Source organism: Artemia sp. Qi Xiang Cuo, chromosome 16 (genome assembly GCF_049724085.1).
Source record: "Artemia sp. Qi Xiang Cuo chromosome 16, ASM4972408v1, whole genome shotgun sequence".
Taxonomy (NCBI): Eukaryota; Metazoa; Arthropoda; class Branchiopoda; order Anostraca; family Artemiidae; genus Artemia; species Artemia sp. Qi Xiang Cuo.
Window position 1 is genome coordinate 28,593,953 of NC_142809.1, and position 16,323 is coordinate 28,610,275.

At 35.9% G+C, this 16,323-nt stretch overlaps 1 protein-coding gene across 1 annotated transcript in view; it reads right to left on the reverse strand.

Annotated features, from left to right (window-relative positions):
* Positions 1–244: 244 nt before the first annotated feature.
* LOC148942752 (haloacid dehalogenase-like hydrolase domain-containing 5) overlaps positions 245–16,323 on the reverse strand; it is a 106,072-nt gene continuing 89,993 nt past the window's right edge. The window contains exons 6-7 of the mRNA XM_089102167.1: positions 14,968–15,172; positions 245–648 (exon numbers count right to left, since the gene is read on the reverse strand). Coding sequence (XP_088958293.1) covers positions 499–648; positions 14,968–15,172 — 355 coding nt within the window. The 3' untranslated portion in view covers positions 245–498. The remainder of the gene's footprint in view (positions 649–14,967; positions 15,173–16,323) is intronic.

A 16,323-nucleotide genomic window follows, 5' to 3' on the forward strand; every position in this document is an offset into this window, starting at 1 on the left:
TATATATATATATATATATATATATATATATATATATATATATATATATATATATATATATATATATATATATATATATATATATATATATATATATATATATATATATATATATATATATATATATATATATATATATATATATATATATATATATATATATATATATATATATATATATATATATATATATATATATATATATATATATATATATATGGGAACCATGAGCGTTAATATTCAAGAGTCCCACAATAAATGTGTAGTTACTTAGTGTTTAGACTGCAAGACTGTTTGGACCTTTCAACTTGTAGTATTGCATAAATTAGAATAGGAAAACCAAAAGAATTGATAAAGCCTACACTACAATGATAAAATACAAGAACCAACATACTAATAATTTTAGGGTGAGAACACGTCAATAAATAAAATATAAATTGTATTCTATAGTTAATCAATTAATTGAAAACTTCTTAACTCCTATGCATTTATTTCTTATCAAGAGACTGATTCTCTTTCAAGGACCAGTTGTACTGCTTCAAGAACATTAGCAACACGGTAAGTTGGCTCTCGAAGACCTTCTTCTACTGGTAAGAAGTCCCTTGGAGAATGCTCTGCAAATGTCTGATCTGAAGAGTGAACCCCAGTCTGTAAAAAAAAAACACGGTTGACTAGTTGACCTTCATCAACAGGAATAAGGTGCGGATACACTTACACTCACAAAGATATGAACAAGTACAAAGAAACAAGAACAACACTGGACTTCTGATTTTTTATTTTGTAGATAGGGGACAATTCCATGGTGTCTATCGACCATCTTCATTCGTTAAAATTTGCAATTAAGTGTTAGCTGTACTGGTAGCACGATCGAGATAAAAGGACTAATCTACCTTTATATTTGGTTATATTGCTAACGTTCACTAATATTCAGCTCTGTAATGCTCAGAAATGTGCTATCTGTTTTTCTTTTGTGTGTTTTTTTAGCGGTAGTAATTGCAACTACAGAAACAGGGCCGACAATCTCACGTTCAAGTATTAGCTTAGGCCTACAAGGCCAATTGATTTGATATCTAATTGCTCTGAATCTAATATTCGTAGCTAATTTCAATTCGGAGTAGGGTGAGTAGTAAGCTGTAGCACTAAACCACTTTTAACGCCTTCTTTCATACCTAAATGTGTTCCGTAGATTACGTTAAGAAAAGTTCAGGATTTAGCTGTAAAAGGTATCATGGAACAACAACTCACAAAATGTAAAGTGGCCACCTTCAAATATTGTTTCACTTTACGATATAAAAACAACAGACGGTAAAAAAAAAATATACTATTTTTTTAAGAACATCTAAACTGGAAACGAACAGAAATTACTATAAGTGAATAAATCTTAAACAAACTAAAATCAAATTGTTAGTAAAAGTAAAACTTAAAAGACAGGAATTACAACAAATAGAAGACAGGCAACCATCTACTACAACCCTCTTAAAGCATTGATATTCACTCACACTTCATGAAAAATATGTATAATACTAACAGAGTTGTTATTTTAATTAAAAAAAAAAGAAGAAAATACTAATCACGTCTCCAAGGGAAAATCCAAAATTCTAACTTTCACAAAAAAAGTAAATATATTCGTGAAAATCAGCTTAGTTTTATCTTAAATTTAATAAAGATGCTCATTTTATCACTCTTTTTTTTCCATTTCATCATAGGCAGCGCGCTGGGGCTGCCTAAGTAAAGAACGTTGTGAGCACAATGTGTTTTTTTTGTTGTTTTTTTCTCCATACCCGGGCACTTCGTATCGAAGGAGTTGTTATAGAAATTTCGAAAAGGGCTCATACGAATGGAAATTGGAGTGGTTAGTGCCCTTTTTAATGGTCGAAAGTGATTAGAGGGAAACTAACCTGTAACCCAGTTTGCATAAAGCCTATGTCACACATTTGGATAAAGTAAAACTACAAATGAGTACAGCAATAATAATTTATTGAAACTAGATTATAGTGTGCCTTGGGTTTAATTTGTTAGAGTGAGGCTACATTCATTTTTCAAGCACAATTTTTTAGGTAGACAAATCTGGATTAAAATTTAAGACCCCCCCCCCTCACGCCCAACATTTCCCCCAAACACATCCAATCAAAATTTTGAGATAGCCATTTTATTCAGCGTAGTTGATTTCCAGAGAGAAAATATGCTTTTGAGGAGGCCACTCCCCCACAACCCTCAGGGCAAGGGTTTTAAGTTATGCCCTGGGTGCATATAAGGTTTTTAATAGAATGCGTTGTCGTAGAAACTTCAAAAGAAGCTCATTCGATTAGAAATTCAAAAGGCTTGTACGCATTATAATAGTCGACAGTGATTGGAGAGCAACTAGCTCCCCCCCCCCCAAACCCATCATTCCCCCAAACACATCCAATCAAAATTTTTGAGATAGCCATTTTGTTTAGCGTAGTTCATTTCCAGATAGAAAATATGTTTTTGAGAAGGACACTTTCCCACAACCCTCAGGGCAAGAGTTTTAAATTATGCCCTGGGGGTATATAAGGTTTTTATAGAAGGCGTTGTCGTAGAAACTTCCAAAAATGCTCATTCGATTGGAAATTCAAAAAACTAGTCCCCTTTTTAATAGTCGAAAGTGATTGGAGGGTAATTAGCCCCCCTCCACGCCCATCATTTTCCCAAACACATCCAATCAAAATTTTGAGATAGCCATTTTGTTCAGCGTAGTTGATTTCCGAACAGAAAATATGTTTTTGAGGAGGACACTCCCCCAAAACACTAAGGGCAAGGGTTTTGAGTTATGCCCTGGGGGAATATATGGTTTTTCAAGAAGGCGTTGTCGTAGAAACTTCAAAAAAAGCTCATTCGATTGGAAATTCAAAGAACCAGTGCCCTTTTTAATAGTCAAAAGTGACTGGAAGGCAACTAGCCCTCCCCACCACATCCATCATTTCCCCAAACACATCCAATGAAAATTTTGAGATAGCCATTTTTTCAGCGTAGTTGATTTCCAGGCAGAAAATGTATTTTTGAGGAGGAAACTCTCCCACAACCTTCAGGGCAAGGATTTTTACTTATGCCCTGGGGGCATATAAGGTTATTGAAATCTTTGTCGTAGAAACATGAAAAAGGACTCATTCGATTTGAATTTAAAGGGCTATTATCCTTTTTAATAGTCGAAAGTGATTTAAGGGCAACTAACCTCCCTCTCACGCCCCCCAACCACATCGAATCAAAATTTTTAGATAGCCATTTTATTCAACGTAGTTGAAAGTTTTGGAAGTTAGGTCTTTAAGGATGACAACCCCTCCCCCCAGAGCCCTCAGAGCAAGGGTTGTAGGTTATGCCCTGGGGGCATATAAAGATAGCGACTAACGCCCCTCTCACGCCCACCATTTTTCAAAACACATCAAATCAAAATTTTGAGATATCCATTTTGTTCAACGTAGTTGAAAGTTCTGGAAATTAGGTCTTTTAGGATGATAACACCCTCCTCAGAGCCCTCTGTGCAAGGGTTGTAAGTTATGCCCTGGGGCAAATCAAGTTTTATTGAAAGCGCTGTCGTAGAAACGTCAAAAGACCTCATTCAATTCGAAATTGAAAGGGCTAGTGTCTTTTTTTATTGTTGAACGTGATTGGATAGCGACTAACGCCCCTCTTACACCCGCCATTTTCCAAAACATATCCAATCAAAATTTTTAGATAAGTTAAGAACACCTAAGTAAAGAACAGGGACAGTCGAGAAGGAGAGAAGAAACGGGGACTAAGTAAAGAGGAGGACACTCCCCACAGTCCTCAGGGCAAGGGTTTTAAGTTATGCCTTGTAGGACTAAAAGAACGATGTTGGCACAATGCATTATTTATTAATTTTTTCCTTTAGATCGGGGCACTTCGTATCGAAGAAGTTGTCGTAAAAACTCCGAAAATCGCTCATTCAATTCGAAATTGGAGTGGCTTGTGCCCTTTTTAATAGACGAAAGTGGTTGGAAGTTGACTAACACCCCTTCCACGCCCACCATTTCCCATAACATCCACTCAAAATTTTTTGATAGCCATTTCCTTCAGCCCAGTTGGTTCCTTCAGCGCAGCGCACGGGGACTAAGTAAAGAAGAGGAACCTCCCCACAGTCCTCAGGGCAAGGGTTTTAAGTTATGCTCAGGGGGCATATAAGAACGATGTTGGCACAGTGTATGATTTATTAATTTTTTCCTTTAGAGCAGGCACTTTGTATCGAAGAGGTTGTCGTAGAAACTTCGAAAAGCGCTCATTCAATTGGAAATTGGAGTGGCTAGTGCCCTTTTTAATAGTCGAAAGTGATTGGAACGCTCACCATTTCCCAAAACCCACCCAATGAAAATGTTGAGATAGTCATTTTGTTCAGCGTAGTTGATTTCCAGATAGAAATTATGTTTTTCAGGACAGTCTCCCTTAGGGCAAGGGTTGTAAGTTATGCCCTGGGGGCATATAAGGTTTCTTATAGAAGGCTTTGTCGTAGAAACTTTAAAAAAGACTCATTCGATTGGAAATCAAAAGGGCTAGTGCCCTTTTAAATAGTCGAAAGTGATTTAAGGGCAACTAACCCGCCTCTCATGCCCACCTCTCCCCCAAACACATCTAATCAAAACTTTTAGATAGCCATTTTATTCAACGTAGTTTTAACTTCTCGAAATTAGGTCTTTGAAGATGACAACCCCCACACAGCCCTCAGGGCAAGAGTTGTAAATTATGCCCAGGGGGCATATAAGGTTTTTATATAACGCGTTGTCGTAGATACTTCAAAAAGGGCTCATTGGAATGGAAATTGAAATGACTAGTGCTCTTTTTAGTAGTCAAAAGTGATTGGGAAGCAACTAACACCCCTACCACGCCCACCATTTCGTCAAACTCATCCAATAAAGATTTTGAGATAGCCATTTTGTTCTACGAAGTTCAAAGTTCAGGAAATTATATCTTTGAGCAGGACACTCCCCCTACAGTCTTCAGGGCAAGGGTTATAAGTTATGCCCTGGAGTTATATAAGGTTTTTATTGAAATCTTTGTCGTAGAAACTTGAAAAAGGGCTCATTCGATTGGAAATTAAAAGGGCTAGTGCCCTTTTTGATAGTCGAAAGTGATTTTAAGGCAACTAACCCCCCTCTCACGCCCATCTTTTCTCCAAACACATCCAATCAATATTTGAGATAGCCCTTTTGTTCAGCGTAGTTGATTTCCAGATAGAAAATATGTTTTTGAGGAGGACTTTCCCCCACAACCCTCAGGGCAAGGGTTTTAAGTTATGCCCTGGGGGCATAAAAGGTTTTTATAGAAGGCGTTGTCGGAGAAACTTCAAAACAGGCTCATTCGATTAGAAATTCAAAGGACTAGTGCCCTTTTTAATAGTCGAAAGGGGTTTGAAGGCAACTAAACCCCCTCTCACGCCCATCTTTTCTCCAAACACATCCAATCAATATCATAGGCAGCGCTGCCTAAGTAAAGTAAAGGCTAAAGTAAAGTAAAGTATACATAGGCTTTACTTCATATGGAAGAGATCGTCGTAGAGACTTCAAAAGGGGCTCATTCGATTGGAAATCAAGAGTTCTAGGGCCATTTTTAATTGTTGAAAGTGATTGAACGGCAACTAGCCCCCCCCCCCACGCCCATCATTCCCCCAAAGGCATCCAATCAAAATTTCGAGATAGCCATTTTGTTCAGCGTAGTTGATTTCCACATAGAAAATGTGTTTTTGAGGAAGACACCCAACCCCACAACCCTCAGGGCAAGGCTTTTAAGTTATCCCTGGGGGCATATAAGGTTTTTATAAAAGGCGTTGTCGTATAAACTTCAAAACAGGCACATTCGATTGAAAATTCGAAGGGCTAGTACCCTTTATAATAGTCGAAAGTGATTGGAGGGCAACTACCTCCCTCCCCCACGCCCATCATTCCCCCAAACACATCCAACCCAAATTTGAGATAGCCATTTTGTTCAGCGTAGTTGATTTCCAAATAGAAAATATCTTTTTGAGGAGGAAACTCCCCCACAACCCTCGGGGCAAGGGTTTTAAGTTATGTCCTGAGGGCATATAAGAACAATGTTAGAACAATGTACCCTTTATTATTTTTTTCCTTTAGAGCAGGGCACTTTATGTGGAAGGGATCGTCGTAGAGACTTCAAAAAGGGCTCATTCGGTTGGAAATCGAGAGCTCTAGGGCTCTTTTTAATAGTCGAAAGTGATTGGACGGCAACAAGCCCCCCCCCCCCACTCCCATCATTCCCCCAAAGACATCCAATCAAAATTTCGAGATGGCCATTTTGTTCTGCGTAGTTGATTTCCACATAGAAAATGTGTTTTTGAGGAGGACACTCCCCCCACAACCCTCAGAGCAAGGGCTCATTCGATTTGAAATTCAAAGGGATAGTACCCTTTTTAATAGTCGAAAGTGATTTGAAGGCAACTAACCCCCCTCTAACGCCAACATTTTACCCGAACACATCCAATCAAAATTTTTAGAGAGCCATTTTACTCAACGTAGTTGAACCATTTTCCAAAACGCATCCAATCAAAATTTAGCAGGCCATACAATAGAGTCTTAAAAAGAGAAAAGATTTAAACTATTAATTACTTTTTCCGAGAAAAGACTATGTCAATATAAAACGAACTGAAATTAATTATAAAAACTTTTTCGACAAAACAAGTTTTTCAAAGAAAAGTGAAGAACTCCATTAAACAAAAAATTAGCAAAAATAAAATAAAATAATCTACCAATCTGTGAAACTACCACAAATCCGCATCGATAAATAAATGAAACCCAAAACGAACAGAAATTACAATAATTAACCAAGTTAAAGGTTATTCAATCAATATTGTTCATTCAATCAATGAATCTGTTTTGTCAGTTTAATATGCTTATGCTGATATTTAGTAATCAAAATGTTTATATTATTTGATTTATTAAAGTTATAAAAGTAAAAACATTTATATTTTTCCAGTAAAGTGCAAATTTTGTTCTGGTCATAGGGGTTTGCGCCCAAATTATGTTAATTTCTGCTCGTTTTGAGTTTGACTCGGTTATTTATTGTAATTCTGTTCGTTATGGGTTTCATTTATTTATCGATACGGATTTGTGGTAGTTTCACAGATTGGTAGATTATTTGATTTTATTTTTGATAATTTTTTGTTTACTTTTCTTTGAAGAACTTATTTTGTGAAAAAGTTTTTTAAATTAATTCAAAATAATAGACAACTGACGGTTAAATAGAACTTTCATTTCAAAGCTCCTGACTGTCAATTTCTTCAGCCAATCTGTTCAGTTTTCAGTAAAGCTCAAATGACACAACTCTAGCTGTCAGTGGGAGGAGGATAAGAGGGGGAACAGACTAAGCTTATTTCTGGTAGCAACTGTTTGTTTTATGTTTGACTTCACCCTTCATTCTAATCTCTTTTCGCTTTAGGTTTCATTTATTAATTTTCAATAATTTGTATTCGTTTCATGTAATTTGTTCATTGCTGCTAGAAAAAAGTAGAAAAAAAGTATTAAAAAGCATCTGTTCATCTTAAAATTGACATAATCTTACTTTTTACTAATTGTAGAACTATTTTAAAACTATCTTATAGGTTTTTAAATAGAAACTTATAGCTTTAAAAATAAATTTTAAATAAAATGTCAAATAAAATTTTATAGCTTTTTATTCTAAATCAGAATTTCGAATCAAATGTACTGGTTTGCACTAGTACTAGTACTGCAAGCTGGCTTTAGATTTATTGACGATAAATGTTATAATTTAAAACTTAAGATGAGATAAGATCTATTCTTCCTTAAATATACATACAATATGACATGTTATTATTCCCCCAAAGGCTCATTGGCCTGTAAAGAAGGTGGACGACAAATGAGTTACTTACTTAGAGAAGAAAGACAAAAGAAACATTAAAATGATCACAGACAGAAGAGCGAAATGGAGAAGAAAAGAAAATGTAAATAAAATAAAAACTATAGAAAACAACACTAAATAGAATAAATAGACGAAATTAATTAAGTAGATTATATGGACTCCGAAAAATAAGAAAAAAATAAATAAATAGATAAAAATAACTTCTAAGAAACCTAAGAATTTTTAACAAATTTTTTAAACAAACTGAACGAGTGGCTTTGAGCTGATTCAGGCAATTTATTCCAAACAATATGACTCGCCATTAGATGATTAAAATCTGACCTCATACAAGGAGTAAATGAAACTTGAACATGGTTTTTCATATTGCGAAGATAATAATTATTCTGATCAGAGGTAAAAGATAGCGGAACACTTAGGGGCCAAGGGAGGTCACCATGAAGCTGAGAAAAAGTAAAACATGCACATGAAAGAATTTACAGTGACTCAAGATCAAGTAAAGGGATAACTAATGAACGATTAGGTTCCTGGATGAGGTTTCTAGCTTTATTGTAAACCTTAGAAAGTGGTTTTAACTGTGAAGGAAAGGTTGACATCCACATTATTGGACAGTAAAAAACGTAAGATTGGACCAAGCAGTCAAAAAGAATTTTCGAAATTGACCCTGGAAAAGTATGTTTCAGTTTCCTTAAAATACCGAGACTCCTTCATATCTTCACTTTAATAAAAAACAATGTGAAGTTTGAAAGATAGGTTTTCATCAACAAAAATGCCCAAAAAACGAAAATATCGGTCTTTAGATCTATGAATTATCCCATTTGGCTTGTTTATTTCTGATAACTGGGGAGAAACCTGAGAAACACGCGAAAAAATAAAAAAAACTGGACTTAGAAAATTTTAGGGTAAGATAATCAGCATCAAGCCACAAAATTACCCTCTTAAACAAATTTTCCAAATTTGATCGAAGCTTTGATTCACAGTTTCCCGAAATACCAAGTGTTCTGTCATAAGCAAAACAAACAAGGACATCAGAAGAAGACGAACTATAGTTGCCGCTATGGGCAAGGGAAGGCTTAGGATGACAAAGTTTACTGCAATTAATGAGTTTCTGCTTTTTTACTACATAATAAAGATCGTTCACATAAATCATAAATAGCACAGGCCCTAAAACTGATCCCCGGGGGACGCCAAAATTCACTTGTTAGGGTGACCGGAAAAGTGGATCAACAGAAATTAATCTATCCTTCAAATAAAACTGAAACCATGAAAATGCATTTTCTCTTATGCCAAAATGAGACATCTTCGATAGAAGAATGTCATGGGTTAAGGAATCGAAAGCCTTACGAATATCCAGGAATATAGCAGCCGGAATTAATCCCGAATCTAACGCAGAATGAATAAAATTCAAAAGGGTCATACAGGCAAGTTCACTGGAGTGCTTCATTCGGAAACCATATTGAAAATCATGAAGAAAATTTTTAGATTTTAGGAAAGTAAGGAGACGAGACAGCATAGCCTTTTCAAAGATTTTGCTAAATACTGATAAAATGGAAATTGGTCGATAATTTGCCAGATCATTTCTTGGTCCACCCTTATACAAAACAATAATCCGAGCACGCTTGAGAGCATCCGGAAAAACTCCACATTCAAATGAATTATTAATAAGTTTTGTTAGAGGCAAAACTATTGAAGGAAGAATAGATTGAAGTACCTAAGTAGGAATAGAATCTGGCCCAGATGAAGACGATTTTTTCAAGCCATTAACAATTTTAGTAGTTTCACTTACTGTTACTGCCTCTAGAAACATAGACTTAACACAAGACGGCCCGAGGTAAGATCTAAAGTCCGGCTTAGGCTGAGACAAAGTAACTGTAGAAGTAATATTCTTACCAATATTAGCGAAGAATGAAGTGATTGCCTCTTGGACATTAAGCTCACCATGTACAGCTTCGTCACCAATGACCAGACTCATAAGTAAAGAGCTAGATTGAGAACCAGGTTTAGGAGCAGAATTCATTACCTTCCAAGTTTTACGAATATCATTGCCACACGCAGCAAAATTATTTAGAAAATAGAGAGATTTGGATTTCCTACACAAGGAATTATATATATTCCGGTAGATCTTGAATTGACAAAGACGACTAGTCCTCGCTGAAAGTGTAGCGCAATTATAAGCACTCAAGAGATTACTTTTCCTTCTCCAGCTTTTGAGAAGTCCGGATATCATCCATGGGTTTAGAGGAACAATCCTTTCAGACCTATTATTAGAAGGTGGTACTTTACAAATGCTAAGAATGGCCTCTTTTATGGTTCCGTAAAAGAACTCAAATAAACAAGAAAAATTCTTATCATTATCAAACCAGCTCCACGAATTTTCCGCTGATTTCAACCCAAGAAGAGATAACTCTTTCTGACCAAATCTAATAGAATAAAAATCAAACACTAGAGCCCAGTTACTCTTCACCTGTTTAAAGCTGAACCGAGAATATATTGAAAAATGATCGGATATACCACTAACTAAAATCGAGTTTTCCGTCAAGCTAAGCGTAGAGAAGATATTGTCAATCAAAGAAGCTGTAACATTAGTTACTCGTGTGAGGATGGATGTAGATTGTAGAGTTCCTGCGGCAAGCATGGTTGAAAGAAAATCAACTGAAGCAAAGAGTTTGAATCCATCAAATTTATATTAAAGTCACCCATTATGATTAACTGACACGGACGTTTCAGAATTATGTCAAACATTCCCTCAAGATTCCGAAGAAACAACGGGACCGCACCACTAGGAGAACGATAGTCTATGCCTATGATTAGATCAATAACATTAGATCTAATTACTATAAACTGTGACTCGAAAATACCTTCAAAATTCCCTGATAAGTCATCCCGCAAGCAATAATGCAAAGAACATGGCAAGACCTCCTTTAGCCATCTTGCAGCGGTTTATACGTTCCATTTTATAACCATGGATATCCAATAGGATATCCATGGTTATCGATTTCATTGCCAGAATACAAAATGTCTCGCATAAACCAACAACATCAGGCTGTCCATCCGAAACAATTTCGTCTTAAATTATATATTGACGAGGAGATACTCTGAATGTTAAGCTGAAGTGCATTCAGAGAAAAATTTCCTTAATTAACCTCCTCTCCCCCCAAATCCAAAACATATTTACTATTACAAATAGGGTTTATATCAATCGGATTTTGATTAGCCTGACCCACAGAATTATTTACGATACTAATTACATCAAAAGGATTATTTTCGAGTTCGCAAAGGCGACTCTCACGGCTTGAAATATTGAAGAGCAGGTTTTACTTGGAGTCCATTTAAATCACCAGATGAACTAAAAAGAAATCTTTACTTGAGTCAATTGCAAAATGAAAACCTGTCAAAGGATTACAAACACACAAAGAATTAATTGCACAGCAGGTGCTATTGGAATGAACCATGAGAACGGAAAGAAAAAAAAAAAGAAAAAAAGAAATTAAAAAAATGAAACGAAATGAAAAAGAGGTTGTGAAAAAAATTTAAAAGTAATGACCTGAGGAAGGCATTTACAAATCAAGAAAAATATTAAAAAGTCACATAATAATGCATTCATGCAAATAATTTATTTTACGTAAATGATTTTCACCCGGAACTTTGGCTAGAACTTATCCATGATCAGGCCAAACACTTCTAGGGCTAAAGGTTCCTTCGAGTCACGTTTAATATATCACAAAGCTTTTTAGACATGTTTTCAGACACAAATACACCCGACTTGGCCAACTTACTTTTTGCAGCAAACACTTTTCGAGCAATATCCAAGTTTAAAAATTTTACCAGGATTGGGGCAATCTTCACATTCTCAGTTTCAGTAGCAGGCACACGGCATCAATTAGCCTTTAAAGACCATTATTTGTGTTATCACTTCATTAAAATTATCTATTGCTTCCACATTGGGGTTTCGTTTCCCACAGTAGAAAATTAGGGTATCAAGAAAGGTATCCTTATTCAAGGGAAACAGAATTATAAACTTCGTTCACAATATCTTCACTGATAATTTCAGAAGCTCGGCGATCTTTCATTGTGTCTGATACGACACGAGAAATATCATTCATTGGGTTGGACTTAGTGTTCATTAGTTCCACTTGAGTTACATTTATTATTTCCTTTAAAGTTGATGCTGTTGCAGAAGTTGGAGTTGACGGCACTAGGATGGATTTTGCTTTAGTTTTAGTGGGTAGTGATAAGTAGGTTTTGCTCAGAGTCTTGAAAATATCAGGGAATAAGGGCTGCTCTTCAAAAGCCTTATTTACATCTTTATCTGTCCATGTACAAGCTTCTTTAAAGCGGTTATTCCGTTGCGGATATGTGCTTCAGCTATATTATGCTCAGAGTGGATACCGTCGCAAAAGACTAGATATCTAGCGCTTGATTTTTCTAGTCTTTGTTGGTTTGAATAACTACTGATACCATAGCGGGGTGTCCCTGAAATGAAGTTAGCACAAGATCGAACGGTTCGTATTTTGCCATTTTACGATCTGCAGTCACGACGAGGGGGGGGGGGCACTTGAGGGAACAAACTTCAACAGTAAAATATTCTAGTTCTCCCTCCCAAAGTACTCACGTTTGTAATATGTGCTTGGTTTTTCACGCAAGTTCAACAAATTTCTGCAAGGACTATATCCGATTCAATTGAAAACTTGTTTAGCTCTTCACTCTCTGAACTCTGACAGTGAACTGAGAGTGAACTACTCGTAAGAGTAGTTTTATGTGCTTTGATCTTGGATCTCTGTAAATTTGGATCTTGGATCTCTGGAGTTGACGGCACTAGGATGGATTTTGCTTTAGTTTTAGTGGGTAGTGATAAGTAGGTTTTGCTCAGAGTCTTGAAAATATCAGGGAATAAGGGCTGCTCTTCAAAAGCCTTATTTACATCTTTATCTGTCCATGTACAAGCTTCTTTAAAGCGGTTATTCCGTTGCGGATATGTGCTTCAGCTATATTATGCTCAGAGTGGATACCGTCGCAAAAGACTAGATATCTAGCGCTTGATTTTTCTAGTCTTTGTTGGTTTGAATAACTACTGATGCCATAGCGGGGTGTCCCTGAAATGAAGTTAGCACAAGATCGAACGGTTCGTATTTTGCCATTTTACGATATGCAGTCACGACGAGGGGGGGCACTTGAGGGAACAAACTTCAACAGCAAAATATTCTAGTTCTCCCTCCCAAAATACTCACGTTTGTAATATGTGCTTGGTTTTTCACGCAAGTTCAACAAATTTCAGCAAGGACTATATCCGATTCAATTGAAAACTTGTTTAGCTCTTCACTCTCTGAACTCTGACAGTGAACTGAGAGTGAACTACTCGTAAGAGTAGTTTTATGTGCTTTGATCTTGGATCTCTGTAAATTTGTTTATTTCTCTTTTTTTAGTTATATATTTCCAATCAACTATTTAAATAAGTAAATAAATATCAGCTTTGAGGGAAATCAAACATCATTTGTGAAAACCGTTTTTGTTTTCTTTAATTGGGACAATTATACTGCGATTACGACAAAAGGGGGTCAGAGACTCAGTTTCCGTCATCTTGACCAAAGGAGGTGGGAACTTTTTAACACTGAAAGATCATGAGCAAAAAGAGGTAGAACATGTTTTATGTAGGAGGTGGGAGGGGTGATTGACCCAGGCCTAAAGATCCTTGTATCAAACAAACTATTAACTCTTAAAGACTATATTTGACACCATTTTACTTACGAAATACATACTTGCTCTGTTCAGATTTTGGACACTCGTCTTTCGATCTTACTGATTTCTTAATGATTGGTATTTTATCATTTAAAACTATTTTCGAAACATTACACAAATGGTCAAAATTATAAACAAATAACATTTGCTTATAATTACAGATTTGAGGCGGAGAGGATTGGAAGAGGTAGGACCAAAGGGCCTTGTTTTTGGCTCTTCAATCATATACATTGATAATCCATGCGTGACTATGATTTCAACTAGGTGTAACGTGTTTAACCTTCGTTAAAATGTTCATGCGGCCTCTGTTTTTTTATGGGTTATTTGTATAAATTGGGATTCCTTATCATACGACATGTATTATATACCTCTGGAGGCCCATTTTTGGACCTCTCGACCGTTTCAATTAGAAAACCTACCATGAAATTTTGATTAAACCACATGTGTACTTTTAGGAGGTGGGCTTTCGTTTACTGTTTAAACGAAGTCAGGCGGGCCTCCAGCTGATTTGGCCCCTATAACTTCTTATTTGCAATCAAATTAGTTCTCTTCCAAGTTTCAGTAGCCGTCCATTCTATGAGCCAAGAACTATCTGTCAATTGTTCCTTAATATATTTGATTCTGACAGCTATACCTTGTTCTTAAGAATTTGTAATGGTTATCATTTATTCTAGGATCATTCGCTAAATAATTCTCTAACTATTAGTCAAAAGAGGTAAAAAATGCTTATAACTACATAATAGAACCGGGAGAATTTGGAAGGGGCATGTGCTGAAAGACCTGGGTAACCATGGATCCATGTTATTTAAAAGGCTTAACTGCAATATTTGAAAACGACTTAGGCGATCGTGCTGAAATTTTCCGACTATTGGGAGGGGAGGAGGGAAAGGGATTTTATATTTTTATGCAGTTGAAGGGGAATTGGGTGCCAACAAAAATGCCCCGGTTCGCCTACAAATTTTGGAACTATTAGTGCAAGTGGAAGAAGTGAAGTAAATCACTTAAGGTGAAGTAGTTAGGTAAAACAAAAGAAATAGTATTCACCCAGGCTATCAAGATGAATCACCAGTAGTGGCTCAGGAATGACTGGAGAACCGAGCTAAAACTTTAAGACAATGTTTGAGGATGGCAAGGCTTAAGATGTTGTGTTTATCGAAAGGCATAAAAGTGCCAAAAGCTTTCCGTTTCCTCAAAATTAGTTAGCCCAAAACAGGGCTAAAAAAGAGCTATCCCCACTGGGTCAACGGGACACTTTTGCATAGTAAAGACTTAAAAAAAAACACATCGTCCAAAAATGGGCCCTACAGAACAAGATGCTGACGGCTTAGGGATTTCTGAGGATTTAAAAAAGATTCAAAAGCAAAAATTTACCTCTACAAGGATGCTTAGGCATTCCTCAACGCCAATATCCACTGTACCATTGACAGATTGATCAATACCAGCAACAAAAGCTTCAACATCTCGAGATAATGAACCAGATATCTGATTAGCAATAGCTCTAGGAGCTCGAAGTCGACGGTTCTTCAAATACCGATCATAAAGATTTGCGCCAAAGATGTCCGTGTTTGTATTGTCCCTGAAAATCCAAACATAATATTCATCTCGTTTTTTAATCTTTTTGATAGTATCAGATTTCAAATTACTAAGGGTAAAAAAAAAACTCCCAAGGATCATATCAAGAAAAATTATAATTATTGTGCAGCCATAGTTATCGTCAAAAAGATATATCTCAACTTTTTTCGTATTTTAGAAGCCAAAGAATCAAATACATTTATTCCTGAATTGAGAATTCTTTCAAACGTCACTATTAGAAAAGATAGACAATTGTAAATCAAATAAAAAATGCTCAAAAAAGGAAAACATATCGGTAATTTTGACTAGATACAGCCGGTTGGTTCACAAAAAGTCGTTATGAGATATTATGATTTTTTGTACTTTCAAATATAAGTTATCAGTTTGATAATAATAAACCCAATCGTCTTGATTGAGACATCTACAGTATGGTTACCCAAGGCTGCAGTTTCTTAAGATAGCCATTCCCGAGGTCATCCAATCTAGTTTTTTTTTTATTTCTTAGTAGAAATAACAGACAACAAGACAAAACTTAAAAAAAACGTACACAAAAAAACAAACATAAAAAACATATTGAATGAGCCTCTTCCCCTAAATGCGATAATGCCAGCAATAAAAAATAATCTCCTTCATTTAATAATCTCTGAAAAGAAAAAACGAGCACAAAAAAAACAACAACAAGAAATCCAAAAGCTACTTGCTCGAAGCCCTAACAAAGACAAAAGGAGTCAAAAACGGCCACTAGACAGCGGCAACACCCTCCACCTGCAAAAAAAAATTACATCCACGACCAAAAAGAACCCCTAATTAAAATTTAACAAGGTTTTTGGCACTTGAAATTAAGCTCTTATTAAATTTTTATACAATTTAGAGAAATCTGCGAAGACATCAAACATGATGTTTGAAAATACATTACATACCGACATATTTTGTCTACAATGTAAGAATAGAGCAACTCTTTGCAAACCAAAGTAAAGAGTGGCGTCAAACCTTAAAAAAAAAGAAACAATCTTGTATATGAGGGGGGTATCAAGCCCCTTATCCTAAGCTTCAATATGCCATAGATTTTAACTATGTTCTCAATGAACCACTAGCTAAACTACAGCCAAAATTGGGAGATTTGTGGCGGTAGCCCCTTTCATACATGCGAAATCC